This window comes from Topomyia yanbarensis, chromosome 2 (assembly GCF_030247195.1).
Source record: "Topomyia yanbarensis strain Yona2022 chromosome 2, ASM3024719v1, whole genome shotgun sequence".
In the NCBI taxonomy this organism is placed as follows: domain Eukaryota; kingdom Metazoa; phylum Arthropoda; class Insecta; order Diptera; family Culicidae; genus Topomyia; species Topomyia yanbarensis.
The window spans coordinates 428,744,004-428,756,011 of NC_080671.1; the positions used below are offsets into that span (position 1 = coordinate 428,744,004).

The window sequence follows — 12,008 nt, forward strand, 5'->3', positions numbered from 1 at the left end:
CTAAGTGAAGGCCTATTTACACCCTCGGTGAAAATGAACGTGAACTCGATGCGCCCCAAATTGTTTTTTCCAATATCTCGCATATTAGTGTATAGAAATTGACGAAACTGGAACTAAACTATAGTACATTAATATACTTAGCGAATCCATGCACAATTATTCGATATAATTGAATCAATGCAATAATATTCATATTCCCCGATCATTTTAAATATTCCACGGTGAAATATGTTCGCAGTGGATAATTCACTTGTTCACCGGGAGTGTAAACGCGACGATGGGCGGAATTGATGCGAGGTGGTGAATATAAATGTCATCGCTGTTCACGGTGAACGTTCGTCTTCGAATACCAGATTGCATTCTGACAAACTGTAAACTGCCAGGTGAGCGTGAAATCGTTGTTCGCTGATGAAACTGTTCACGACGTCGTCCACCGTGAACAATGGAAGGTATTCAACACATGTTCACGTTCATTTTCACCGAGAGTCTAAATAGTGCTTGACATTCAGCTCGAACTCTACAACCCAGTTAAGCTCAGCCGGAAATGAACCGGAATTCTGGCTGGTTTCAGTGACAATCGGTTCTAGTTAGAATCGGTTGTGTCACTGGAGCCCGTGGACGTACTGGAACCAGCCAGAATTCCAGTTCGTTTCCGGCTGAACTTTACTGGGAAGACAAGACAACTCCCAGGTAACCACCAAGCATTAGTGTTTGCAGTAAAGCAACTTTTAATTTGCATTTCGGATGCTTCTTGCAGTATATTAGCATATGAAATGCATAATAGCTGTAAATTAGCATATGAAAAACCATTTAAATACTTCTTGTCAGTAATCAGCATTCTAAATGCACAATAGCCGCAAATAAGCATGCTCAATGCTTCGAATTATTTTTGATTGGGGCACTCAAAAAACTTGGAAAAAGCCATGTTAATGCTATAGAAGTTTGTTTTGAAAATTAAGGAGTGTTTCTAATCAAAAAATATATTAAAATGAATCGATCATCAAAATGGGGCAATATTATAAAAAGCGGTTCATACAACCGGAATGTGAAGCGGTATATCGAAATGAATGTATCCACTTGCAGTAATCTGTTGAATTCTTCGAACACTGAAGACAGTTTGTTCAACAATTTGGAACCCGTGTCTTCAACGAGTACTATTGATCTACCTTCAACAAGTTCATCAGAACATGCTTCTGATACATTACCTCGATTAAAAACCGATGCGGAGGAATTAAAATCCAATGAAGATTGTTCTAAATCCGGCTCAGACGATGATTATTATAGTCCTGACTATGGGTCAAGTGAAGATGATGAACATCATGAAGTGGAATCCGACCTTACTTCGTTCTTATGTCATTGGAGTTTGGAATATAAAATAACCCATTCTGCGTTAAAACCTCTTTTATCGCGTTTGTCGCAATATGATCACTTACTACCTGTTGACCCACGACGTTTACTTGAAACCCCTCGAGAATCTGCCAAAATTATTGAAATGCAAGGTGGACAATATTGGCACCAAGGTCTTGGTGGGTATTGAAGAGTGTTCAAAAAAAAATCAATTACCGAAAACACTGATATTACAGCAAAATGTCTTCGCGAAACTTTCTCTAGCTTAACAACTACTCGGTTAATTTCGATTAACATCAATATTGATGGTTTGCCACTATTTAACAATGGCACAGATCAAGTGTGGCCTATTTTATTTAATGTACACGACGATCCAAGTATCAAACCAATGATTATTGGAATTTTCCATGGCAAAACTAAACCAAAACGCGTAGAAGAATATTTGAAGCCGTTTGTTGATGAAGCATTACCTATTTTGAATGCAGGTATCGTTATCAATGATCATGTATTACATGTTAAAATCAGAGCGTTCATTTGCGATTCTCCAGCGAGGGCATTCATAAAAGGTAGAAATTACAATTAATGTTTGTTTCGATTTATTTTTGCCTATTTTTTATAAACTACATTTTAGGAACCGTAAATTTCAATTCTTTTCACGGATGTTTAAAATGCACTATTGTTGGAGAACGCCAAAAGGAATTATGCACAAACACTTATCCGGAAATAATCGCACAAAAACGTACAGATTTTGGATTTCGTAATAAAATGTACGATGGACACTATCAAACTTATAAAACTCGCGAGAATGGGAAATTAAAGGTCGTTTATGTGGATTCATCCCTCTTGCGATTGCCTATTGATATTGTGGAAGATGTTATCGTAAGCGATTCATTGCATTTACTTCATCTTGGTATAACAAAAAAGTTGCTTACGTTATTCAAAGACGGTAATATGTACCATAAGAAGTGGTCATTAGAAACTGTGACATCTTTCGATAAGATTCTGAGCACAATCAAGTTACCACTGGAGATTCATCGTCAGGTTCAGGGATTGCATTATTTGAGTCATTGGAAAGGCTCAGAATGCTCAACTTTTTTGAATTACATTGGCATTGCAGTCTTATCACAATTTATTAGTAAGGAGCACTATGAAAATTTCGCAAATTTGTTTTCTGCTGTTACAATTTGTTCATGCAATTGTTATAAAAAGTACCTTTCTGTAGCACAAATTCTCTTCGAAAAATTTGTTAAATATTTTGCGAAATGTTTTAAATCTATTTCAAGCAATCAGCATAACTTGGTACATGTTGTGGATGAAGTGTGTAGATTTGGCACATTGAATACGTTATCATCCTATCCTTTTGAAAGTCACCTTTATCAGATTAAGAATCTTGTGCGGTCATGTAGATTGCCATTGAATCAAATTATAAACCGAATTACTGAAAAACAACGTCAAAGCTACAGCGGGAAAGAATTTCCGAAATATCCTGTGCTTCAACATCCATCCAAAGAAGAGGATACAATATTCTTTCTTATAGTTGTATCAGCTGGCTTTACTTTACTAAATAGCTTCTCTGATAAGTGGTTTCTTACTACGGATAAAAGCGTAGTTGCAATGATCCAAGCAAATTCGAACGGTGTAGTGGGCAGAGAGCTCGAACAAATATTTGTCCTGTTTGAAAGTCCGCTTAAATCATTCGAGCTAAACGTGATATGCACAAACAACGACAATAGTTTTATTCCTAGTAAGCAGTATCTATTAACTGAACTTTTTTGTAAACTGGTAGCCATCCCTATTGTTGGGGCGACTCACCAGAAATTTTCCGGTTCCTTGCTCGAAGGATTTGCTTCCGTCCGCAGAAGGACGGCCCAGAACGATCGTCGATGAGCAGGGAAGCTTTCCTCGAAATATACGGCGCACAAATCACTTGTCTTTAGCCGTGTCCGTATGGACGTCACTGCACTAACCCTTTTTGGACAGGGTTTTCTGTCCCACACACAAGCCTTTCTTCGCTAGGGAACTAGCAATTTTTTTACTGCACTCGCGGTGTAAAACGAAGGAATCTTCACAATTTTATTCTGCGATTAAATTATTCACTCGCGACGGCTGACTTAACGGGATACACAGTGTCTGTTTCGACCGGGGTATTATTCACAACCTTATCAAATCGCGGCAAAAGGCAACACGCCCTGACTGTCTCGATCGGGGTAATTTTGTCAACTCCTTTGTCAGCTGGGTTGTACAGCTGATGATTGTTTTGTACCTACGGACCAGTGTATCACGATCGTTGGTTTTTTACTGGTATTGTACGGTCACTGTTTGGTGCGATCTGCAATAATATCACTTTCTGCTGCATTGCGGGATTGTGTATCGCTCAGTAGGGTGGCGCACCCTTTTGTATAGCAGTTCATGGTGGTAGATTTGGCTTAGCATTAATTGTTGGTGAAGTTCATAGAATTTAATTTAGTTTATTATTTTTAGGTATTTAGGTTTAATTAATTAGATTTGGTTCAACTTAAATTTAGATTTATATAGTTTAATTAACTTATAAACATTCCGGCCACCTTGAAGTGGCTTGGCTACTTAAACACTCGTCACATTTTTCTTCTACTTCTTCTTCTATTCATCGTCTGAACTGGGATCTGACGGTGTGGACTGCGTTTCCGGTGTCGGAAGCAAGGCCAGTTTGACGACTGCGCGGACAACTGAATCGGACGTGGCTGTTTTCAGAGTGACGACGCGAACGACTCCATCCTTGTTCGGGTGCACCTGGGTGATTTTTCCAAGTGGCCATTGGGTTGGCGGCAGACATTCGTCCTTGATCACCACAACTCGTCCGGGTTCAATGGTGACTGTGGGGTGCTGCTTCGTGGCTCGTGACTGCAGCTGCTGAAGGTACTCGGGATACCACGTTGCCCAAATCCTTTGGACACGCTTCTGGGTGAGCTGCCAATGCGACAGTCGATTGTCCGGTACATCGCACAGCGACGGTTCTGGAACGGCTAGTAGGCTGGTTCCTACCAGGAAATGGCCTGGGTTCAGAGCTTCCAGGTCTGACGGATCGGACGGTATGGCAGTGAGAGGTCTGGAGTTTAGACACATCTCGATCTGGGCGAGTATGGTTATCATGTCCTCGTAGCTGACATTCACACTGCCGATCTCACGAAGCAGATGGTGCTTTGCTGACTTGACGGCTGCTTCCCACAGACCGCCGAAGTGCGGAGCGCGAGGTGGAATGAATCGCCACATGATCTCATTCTCGGAACACCAGTCGAGGATCTGCTTTCGTCCACCCTGATCGGACTTTAGCATGTGGTGGATTCGGTTGAGTGCATTGGACGCTCCCTTGAATGCGGTGCCGTTGTCGCTATGGATCTCCCTCATTCTTCCTCTGCGGGCGACGAAACGGCGGAGGGCAGCCAGAAAGGCTGGCGTGGATAGGTCAGAAACCAGTTCGATGTGGACAGCGCGGGTGGAGAAACACACGAAGATTGCGATGTATGCCTTCGTAGGTGCACGGTTGCGTATCAGCGATTTAATGTAGACAGGTCCACAATAGTCTACACCGCATACGGAGAACGGTCTAGTTGGCGAGACTCGCGAGGACGGCAGGTCTGCTACGGTTTGCTGGATCAAACGGGGCTTGCTGCGAAAACACGTGTGGCACTGATGGTACGTGCGGCGAACGAGGTCGCGTCCTCCAATCACCCAGTACTTCTGACGCAGTGTAGTTAGCGTCAGTTGTGGTCCTGCATGTAGCAGATTGCTGTGGTAGTACTCGGTCAACAACACGGACAGCGGATGCTTCGCAAGCAGCATTATCGGGTGCTTCATTTCTTCCGAAACTACGGCGTATTTGAGTCTCCCACCGACTCGAATAACGCCATCTTTATACATCGTCGGTTTCAACCACTTTAACGATGCGGGAAGGGGTTCACGTCTGGTTATTTTAGAGAGCTCCTTGGAGAACATCTCCCGTTGGGCTACGCGACACAAGGCTAAATCAGCCTCGCGTAGATCGGCCGTTGAAAGCGAGTCAAACGGCTCTGGCTTGGTTTTCTGCACGGCAACTCGTAGAGAGCGGAAATATCGCATCCAATACGCGATGGAACGTCGTAGCTTTGTAAAGCTGGAGTAGCGACTGAACAGTCGAGCGGAAAACGATGGTTCGGCTACCGTTACCGACATCACGGCGACATTGCTTTTGCTCTCTGGCATTGTGGATAAATCGAACGCTGGCAGCACAGTGCGTGGCCAATGGTGTGGCAAAACCCCTAACCATTGCGGTCCTATCCACCAAAACTCGAGGTTCACGATATCGGTTGGATTGACACCTCGTGATATAAGGTCTGCTGGGTTGGATTCTCCGGGAACGTGTTGCCAGGAACAAGATGCGGTAGAGGATTGGACTGTGGACACTCGGTTTGCCACGAACGTTTTCCAGCGCGACGGGCACGATTGTAGCCAGTAGAGGACTATCGTCGAATCAACCCAGAAGAACACTTCGCACGATGTCTTAAGGGACTTCATCACCTTCTCATATAGGCTAACCGACAACACAGCGGCACACAACTCTAGGCGCGCAATCGATTGGCAGGTGGCTAACGGTGCGACCTTTGATTTTGACGTTAGCAGCTGAACACGAATCCCTGCAGCTGACTCAGAACGGACGTAGCAGCATGCACCATATGCCTTCTCTGAAGCATCGGAGAAAAAGTGGAGCTGGATGGTTTCGGTCTTGATCTGCGACACGAATCTGGGAATGCGGATTTTGGAGATTGCATCTAGCGTACCATGGAACTCCTTCCATTCGCCTTGTAGACGCGGAGGCAGCGGACGATCCCACTCGTATGAATCTCCTGCGTCGGTCTTCAATGCCCACAGGCGCTGCATGAACAGCTTCGCTACGGTGATTGTCGGGCCAACTAGCCCTAGTGGGTCGAAGATCTGCGCAATGTAGGACATGACCTTCCTTTTGGTCAGGACGGGTGCTGGTAACGGCAACTGGACCTTGAAGCGCATCGTATCGGACTTCGGCTCCCAAACGAGTCCTAAGGTGGATATGGATTGTTCGTCCTGGAGATCATGCAGTGGTAGTAGAGCGAGATCTTCTTGCGGGACTTGCGCAAGGACTTCGGAGGAATTGGATGCCCACTTCTTTAACGGAAGGCCAGCTGACGTAAGCATGGCGGAAACTTCTTGGCGAAGGCGGATTGCGGATTGGACATCGTCAGCTCCCGATAAAAAGTCATCGACGTAAAAATCCTGCTTCACAGCATCTACGGAGGCGGGGTACTTGTCGCCTTCGTCCTGTGCAACTTGTAGGAGGGTGCGAGTTGCCAGGAATGGCGCGGATGCAAAACCGTACGTAACGGTTTGGAGCTCGTACGATATGAGCGGATCGTCGCGGTTGGAACGCCAGAGAATGCGTTGAAGCGGTCGGTCCTCGGGATGCAGCTGAATCTGTCGGTACATCTTCTCGATGTCGGCTACGATGGCGATCGGGTGTGTGCGGAACCTCATGACGATAGACAGCAGGTCCTCCTGGACGACAGGACCAACGAGCTGCTTATCGTTGACGGAAAATCCTGACGATGTTTTACACGACGCGTCGAAAACAACTCGGACCTTCGTGGTTGTGCTGGATTCCTTGAACACAGGATGGTGCGGGAGGTAGCAGTGCGGGTTCACATCGTCTACTGGATCGACGAGCTTCTTCATGTGCGCCATTCGTTCGTATTCGTCCATGAACTTGCAGTATGCATCCTTGGTGGGTGGATCCTGCTCTAGTCGCTTCTCAAGGCTCAGAAACCGACGTTCGGCGATGGCTCTGGATTCGCCGAGGTTGACTAGCGGATCACGGGTGAGTGGCAAACGAACGAGATAACGACCGGACGAATCGCGAGTGGTGGTAGTAGCGTAAAGTTCTTCACACTGTTTTTCTTCTACGGAATACACAGAACACGGCTCAACAGCTTCTAGCTCCCAGAACTTCTGCAACGCTTGTTCTAAGCTTCGATCGACAGTGGTTAGATGGCAGATGCGGGGAATGGTGGGATGATTGATGGATATCTTCCCGGAAACAGTCCATCCAAACACCGTCTCTATTAGCAACGGTAGTCCCTCTCCCAGGGAACGCTTGCTGCCAGGATGCAGCTCATGATACGCTTCACCACCGACAACCATGTCAATGTCGGATGGGATGTGGAATCTGGGGTCTGCCAACGACAACTTGGGAAGATTCCACGCGGAAATGTCGATCGGAACGGTCGGAAGGTTGACCGTCGGTCTCTTGAGGATCAGGAACTCAAGCTTGGTGGAGTACGGTGTCGACTTCGACTCGATCATAGCAGTTAATTGGCACTTAATCTGCTTGGTGGATTCTCCTATACCAGCTACTGCGATATCCACCTTGGTGCGATGAAGGTTCAGGGAATTTGCAAGCTTCTTGGTGATGAAGTTACACATGGATCCGGAATCTAGAAGTGCGCGTGCGGGGATCTTCTTGCCATTCTGACCTACGACGAAGAGGGAAACAGTTTCCAGTAAAACTGTACTATGCTGAGCCTGAACCGATAAGCTTACTTGGCTGTTCGATTTCGCCGAGCTTGAAGGGTCAGCGTGGGCGGACGTCGAGGGAATCGGCTGACCTTCCTCGTTAACAGGAGTCGATAGCATCTTCGACGATTCTGACTCGTGCAGCAGGGAGTGGTGTTTTTCGTGACAGTAACGGCAAGAGAACTTGGAGGTACAGTTCCGGGCTTGGTGTCCAGTACGGAAGCAATTCCAGCATAAGCGCTTTTGGGAAACCAGCTCACGGCGCTGGCGGACGGACACCTCGGAAAATGCAGGGCATTGGAAGAGGAAATGCTTCTCTGGACAAGCGAGGCACGAGGGAGCACTGTAGTTCGGTTCAACGGTAGCTGCCTTGTACGCCACCTTGAACGGCTTCGGGTTTGGAATCGGACCGGCCACCTTGGCTATAACCGGTTGTTGGGACCGATACTGTAGGTCAGTTACGACAGACGTCAGCATTCGGGCACGCTGGTAGAGGAACTCGATCAGCATATCATAGGTAACGTCGTCGTTATTGCTGGTTTTTTCCTCCCAAGCACGTAGCGTAGTTGGATCCAACTTGTAGGAAAGGAGGTTGACCAATGGGGTGTCCCAATAATGGACTGGCTCGCCTAACTTTGCCAAAGCCCGCACATGCCGGTGAAAATCGTCAGCCAATCCTTGGATTTCTGGAGGGTTCTCTCGTTTGACCGGTGGGAGGTCGTACAGAGCACGGAAGAGCTGACGCTTCAGGAACCGCTTGTTGTCGTACCGCTTTAGCAATGCTTCCCAAGTCGATGCGTAGTTGTCCGCTTCAATGTCTACGGACTCGAATGGTTTTCGGGCTTCTCCCTCCAGCGACTGCAGCAAGTACTGCAGCTTCGCAACCGTCGGAATATCTGCATTGCTGTGGATCATCGACGTATACGTGTCACGGAATGCGAGCCAACGCGAAAAATCACCGTTAAACTTGGGAAGATCGATCTTGGGTAATCGTAGATGGAACGAGGACGAAGCATGAACAGGTGCCGCCATTGTGCTGTTCAGCATGGTTGGGTTGAGGTCCGTAGCACGATTGGACAGCAGAAATCCTTTCACTGTACAATAACGCGTCTCGAAATCCATTCTCTCTTCCAGATGGGTATCCAACATCTCCGGCTTATCGTACAACTCGATCTGTCCTTGTACCTCCAGGAACTCCTTGTAGATCCGGTCCAATGAATCGAGGCGAATTGGAATTTGGCAGGCATCCCGATCGCAATCGAAATTCTCCGCAAACTTCTCCACTGCCTTCTGCACTACAAGGATCCCTTTCCGCTGGATCACGTACTCTGACAGCTTCTTTTCGGTCTTGGTCGCCATTATTGTACCACTACACTGATCTTCACTACCACCACTTTAAATATCGGAAACGGGAAAAACGGTACCAATCGAAAATTCGGACTCCTTCCCGGCGCGGGTACCGTTCCTACACGACACGGAATCGAAAATGGCACAATTCGAACGAAAAAAAAATCCTTCCCGTCGCGATATGCCACCTTTACGCGGAACGACCGAGAATGGTACGCAAATCGAATGAAATTATCCTTCCCGACGCGAGCGTACCAATCTACGCGAATTTGCCACTCACCACCACCTTAGCAAAAACATGCAAATTTTTTCGCAAACAGAAAATTATCAAAAAATTCTGTTCCGAGTAGGCGCAAATCAGCTGCGATTACAAAACTTCGCAATGAACTGCAGCGATAGCGTCCAAAATGGCCTTAACGGTAGGCACCTTCAGGGGGCTGGGACGGGCAGTGTCTTTGCCGTAGCGTCGCGTCAGCAGCAATTTGCAATGGTGTACTCACCGCACCGATCCTTTCTGGTTGGGGTTTCCTCCGATCCGGCTCGAAGGACCAAATGTTGGGGCGACTCACCAGAAATTTTCCGGTTCCTTGCTCGAAGGATTTGCTTCCGTCCGCAGAAGGACGGCCCAGAACGATCGTCGATGAGCAGGGAAGCTTTCCTCGAAATATACGGCGCACAAATCACTTGTCTTTAGCCGTGTCCGTATGGACGTCACTGCACTAACCCTTTTTGGACAGGGTTTTCTGTCCCACACACAAGCCTTTCTTCGCTAGGGAACTAGCAATTTTTTTACTGCACTCGCGGTGTAAAACGAAGGAATCTTCACAATTTTATTCTGCGATTAAATTATTCACTCGCGACGGCTGACTTAACGGGATACACAGTGTCTGTTTCGACCGGGGTATTATTCACAACCTTATCAAATCGCGGCAAAAGGCAACACGCCCTGACTGTCTCGATCGGGGTAATTTTGTCAACTCCTTTGTCAGCTGGGTTGTACAGCTGATGATTGTTTTGTACCTACGGACCAGTGTATCACGATCGTTGGTTTTTTACTGGTATTGTACGGTCACTGTTTGGTGCGATCTGCAATAATATCACTTTCTGCTGCATTGCGGGATTGTGTATCGCTCAGTAGGGTGGCGCACCCTTTTGTATAGCAGTTCATGGTGGTAGATTTGGCTTAGCATTAATTGTTGGTGAAGTTCATAGAATTTAATTTAGTTTATTATTTTTAGGTATTTAGGTTTAATTAATTAGATTTGGTTCAACTTAAATTTAGATTTATATAGTTTAATTAACTTATAAACACCTATTGATAAAAAAACTGTTTTTATACCCCTCCATCATACCCTTCCAATGTGAGATATGTAAGAATAAAAGAAAAAAATACATTAAAATCAGGTCTACTGTTTATTCCAGATCAAAAAGCATTTCGGGATCTATTCAGTGAATTCATTCCATTTTAAATCAGTGATCCTGGAATTTACTCTACGTACTCCACATTCCAAGTTTCTTCAGATGGCTCAATTTCATTTACATCTTGCTGCTCATCGTCTTCACACTCTCTATCGTCATAATTAATTTCCTGAAGATGTTTGCGCTTACGCGCAGTCGGCTTCCGTGTACCACCAATCTCAGTAAATCGTTGCTTTGCATTTCGCAAGCATCGGTGCAAAAACGCCTTGCACTCAGTCATTGGAAACTCGGGATCAGAATAAAGAACGGTCTGATAAAATAAATCGATCACTCTCTCGAATCTACAAAACGGAATCTTCCGAACCACTTGTTCCTGAACAGCTGATTTACGTCCTGTTCCAGTCCACGAGCAATTAAGCAGAAATTGACGATCAAAGAAGTAGTCTATAATTTGAAGACAAACGGTACCACCTCTCCCTGTATACCGTTGGCGACCGCGAAGTTGGCCAATTGATGCAACGATTGATTCCACAAATTCTTCTTTCCTGCAATTTTCTTCTAATATTTCCATTTCGTTAAGATCGTTCACTGGCTTCAGGTTGATTTTATTAAGAGCGACAGTTTGAAGTTCGTGTTTACACTGGGAAGATCCTATGGCACCCAATGCATCTAACTTTGCATTTGCGTGGGCCAGTAGTGCCAAACATTTGTTGAGTTTTAATTCCGTTGCATCAGTTTTAGTGGGAGGACTCAACTCTTCCATCAGTGCAGTCTGCGTAGTTGCGTCGCAAAATGTTTTCTCTATTTCGTCGTTCTCTTGCTGTAGAACCTTTAGTAGCACAGCTGCAGAGCGCTTTTTGGCTGGAATTTGTTTTGTCATGATTCCTAAATAAGAGACGAATATTTTTCATTTATTGCAATCTTGAATATGAGTAAAACTACTTACAAATTAAAAGGCTATTTGTCACTGTTGATTCTCCGAAAAAACGACACTGAAACCGCACTTGACTTGAGCTGCACGAAAAATGAAGAATCTGATATCGTACCGGTCTAACGGATAGGACCAATGAGTGTATTCTACATCCCAGTAAACGAAAAGGCGACTAGGCGGATTTAAATAGATACTGTCAGTAGCGAGGGAGATGTGTAGTTTCCCCATAAAAAAATTGACATTTGCGAAACTGTGCACTCGACCGACGAAATCGGGTGTCTTCAAGATCGACCTATTAATTTACCGACTAAGTTGAATAACGTCAGGGGAAGATTTTTGTTACCATATTAATCAGTAGATTTTATAAGACTGATTCTGGTACCCGACTTAATCGACTGAAAAATCG

General features: G+C 45.5%; 1 protein-coding gene across 1 annotated transcript; it reads right to left on the minus strand.

Annotated features, from left to right (window-relative positions):
• Positions 1-3,966: 3,966 nt before the first annotated feature.
• Positions 3,967-9,264, minus strand: LOC131680979 (uncharacterized). The gene has a single exon (XM_058961687.1). It carries the CDS (start codon positions 9,262-9,264, stop codon positions 3,967-3,969), a length of 5,298 nt encoding a protein of 1,765 aa, XP_058817670.1.
• Between the last annotated feature and the right edge of the window lie 2,744 nt (positions 9,265-12,008).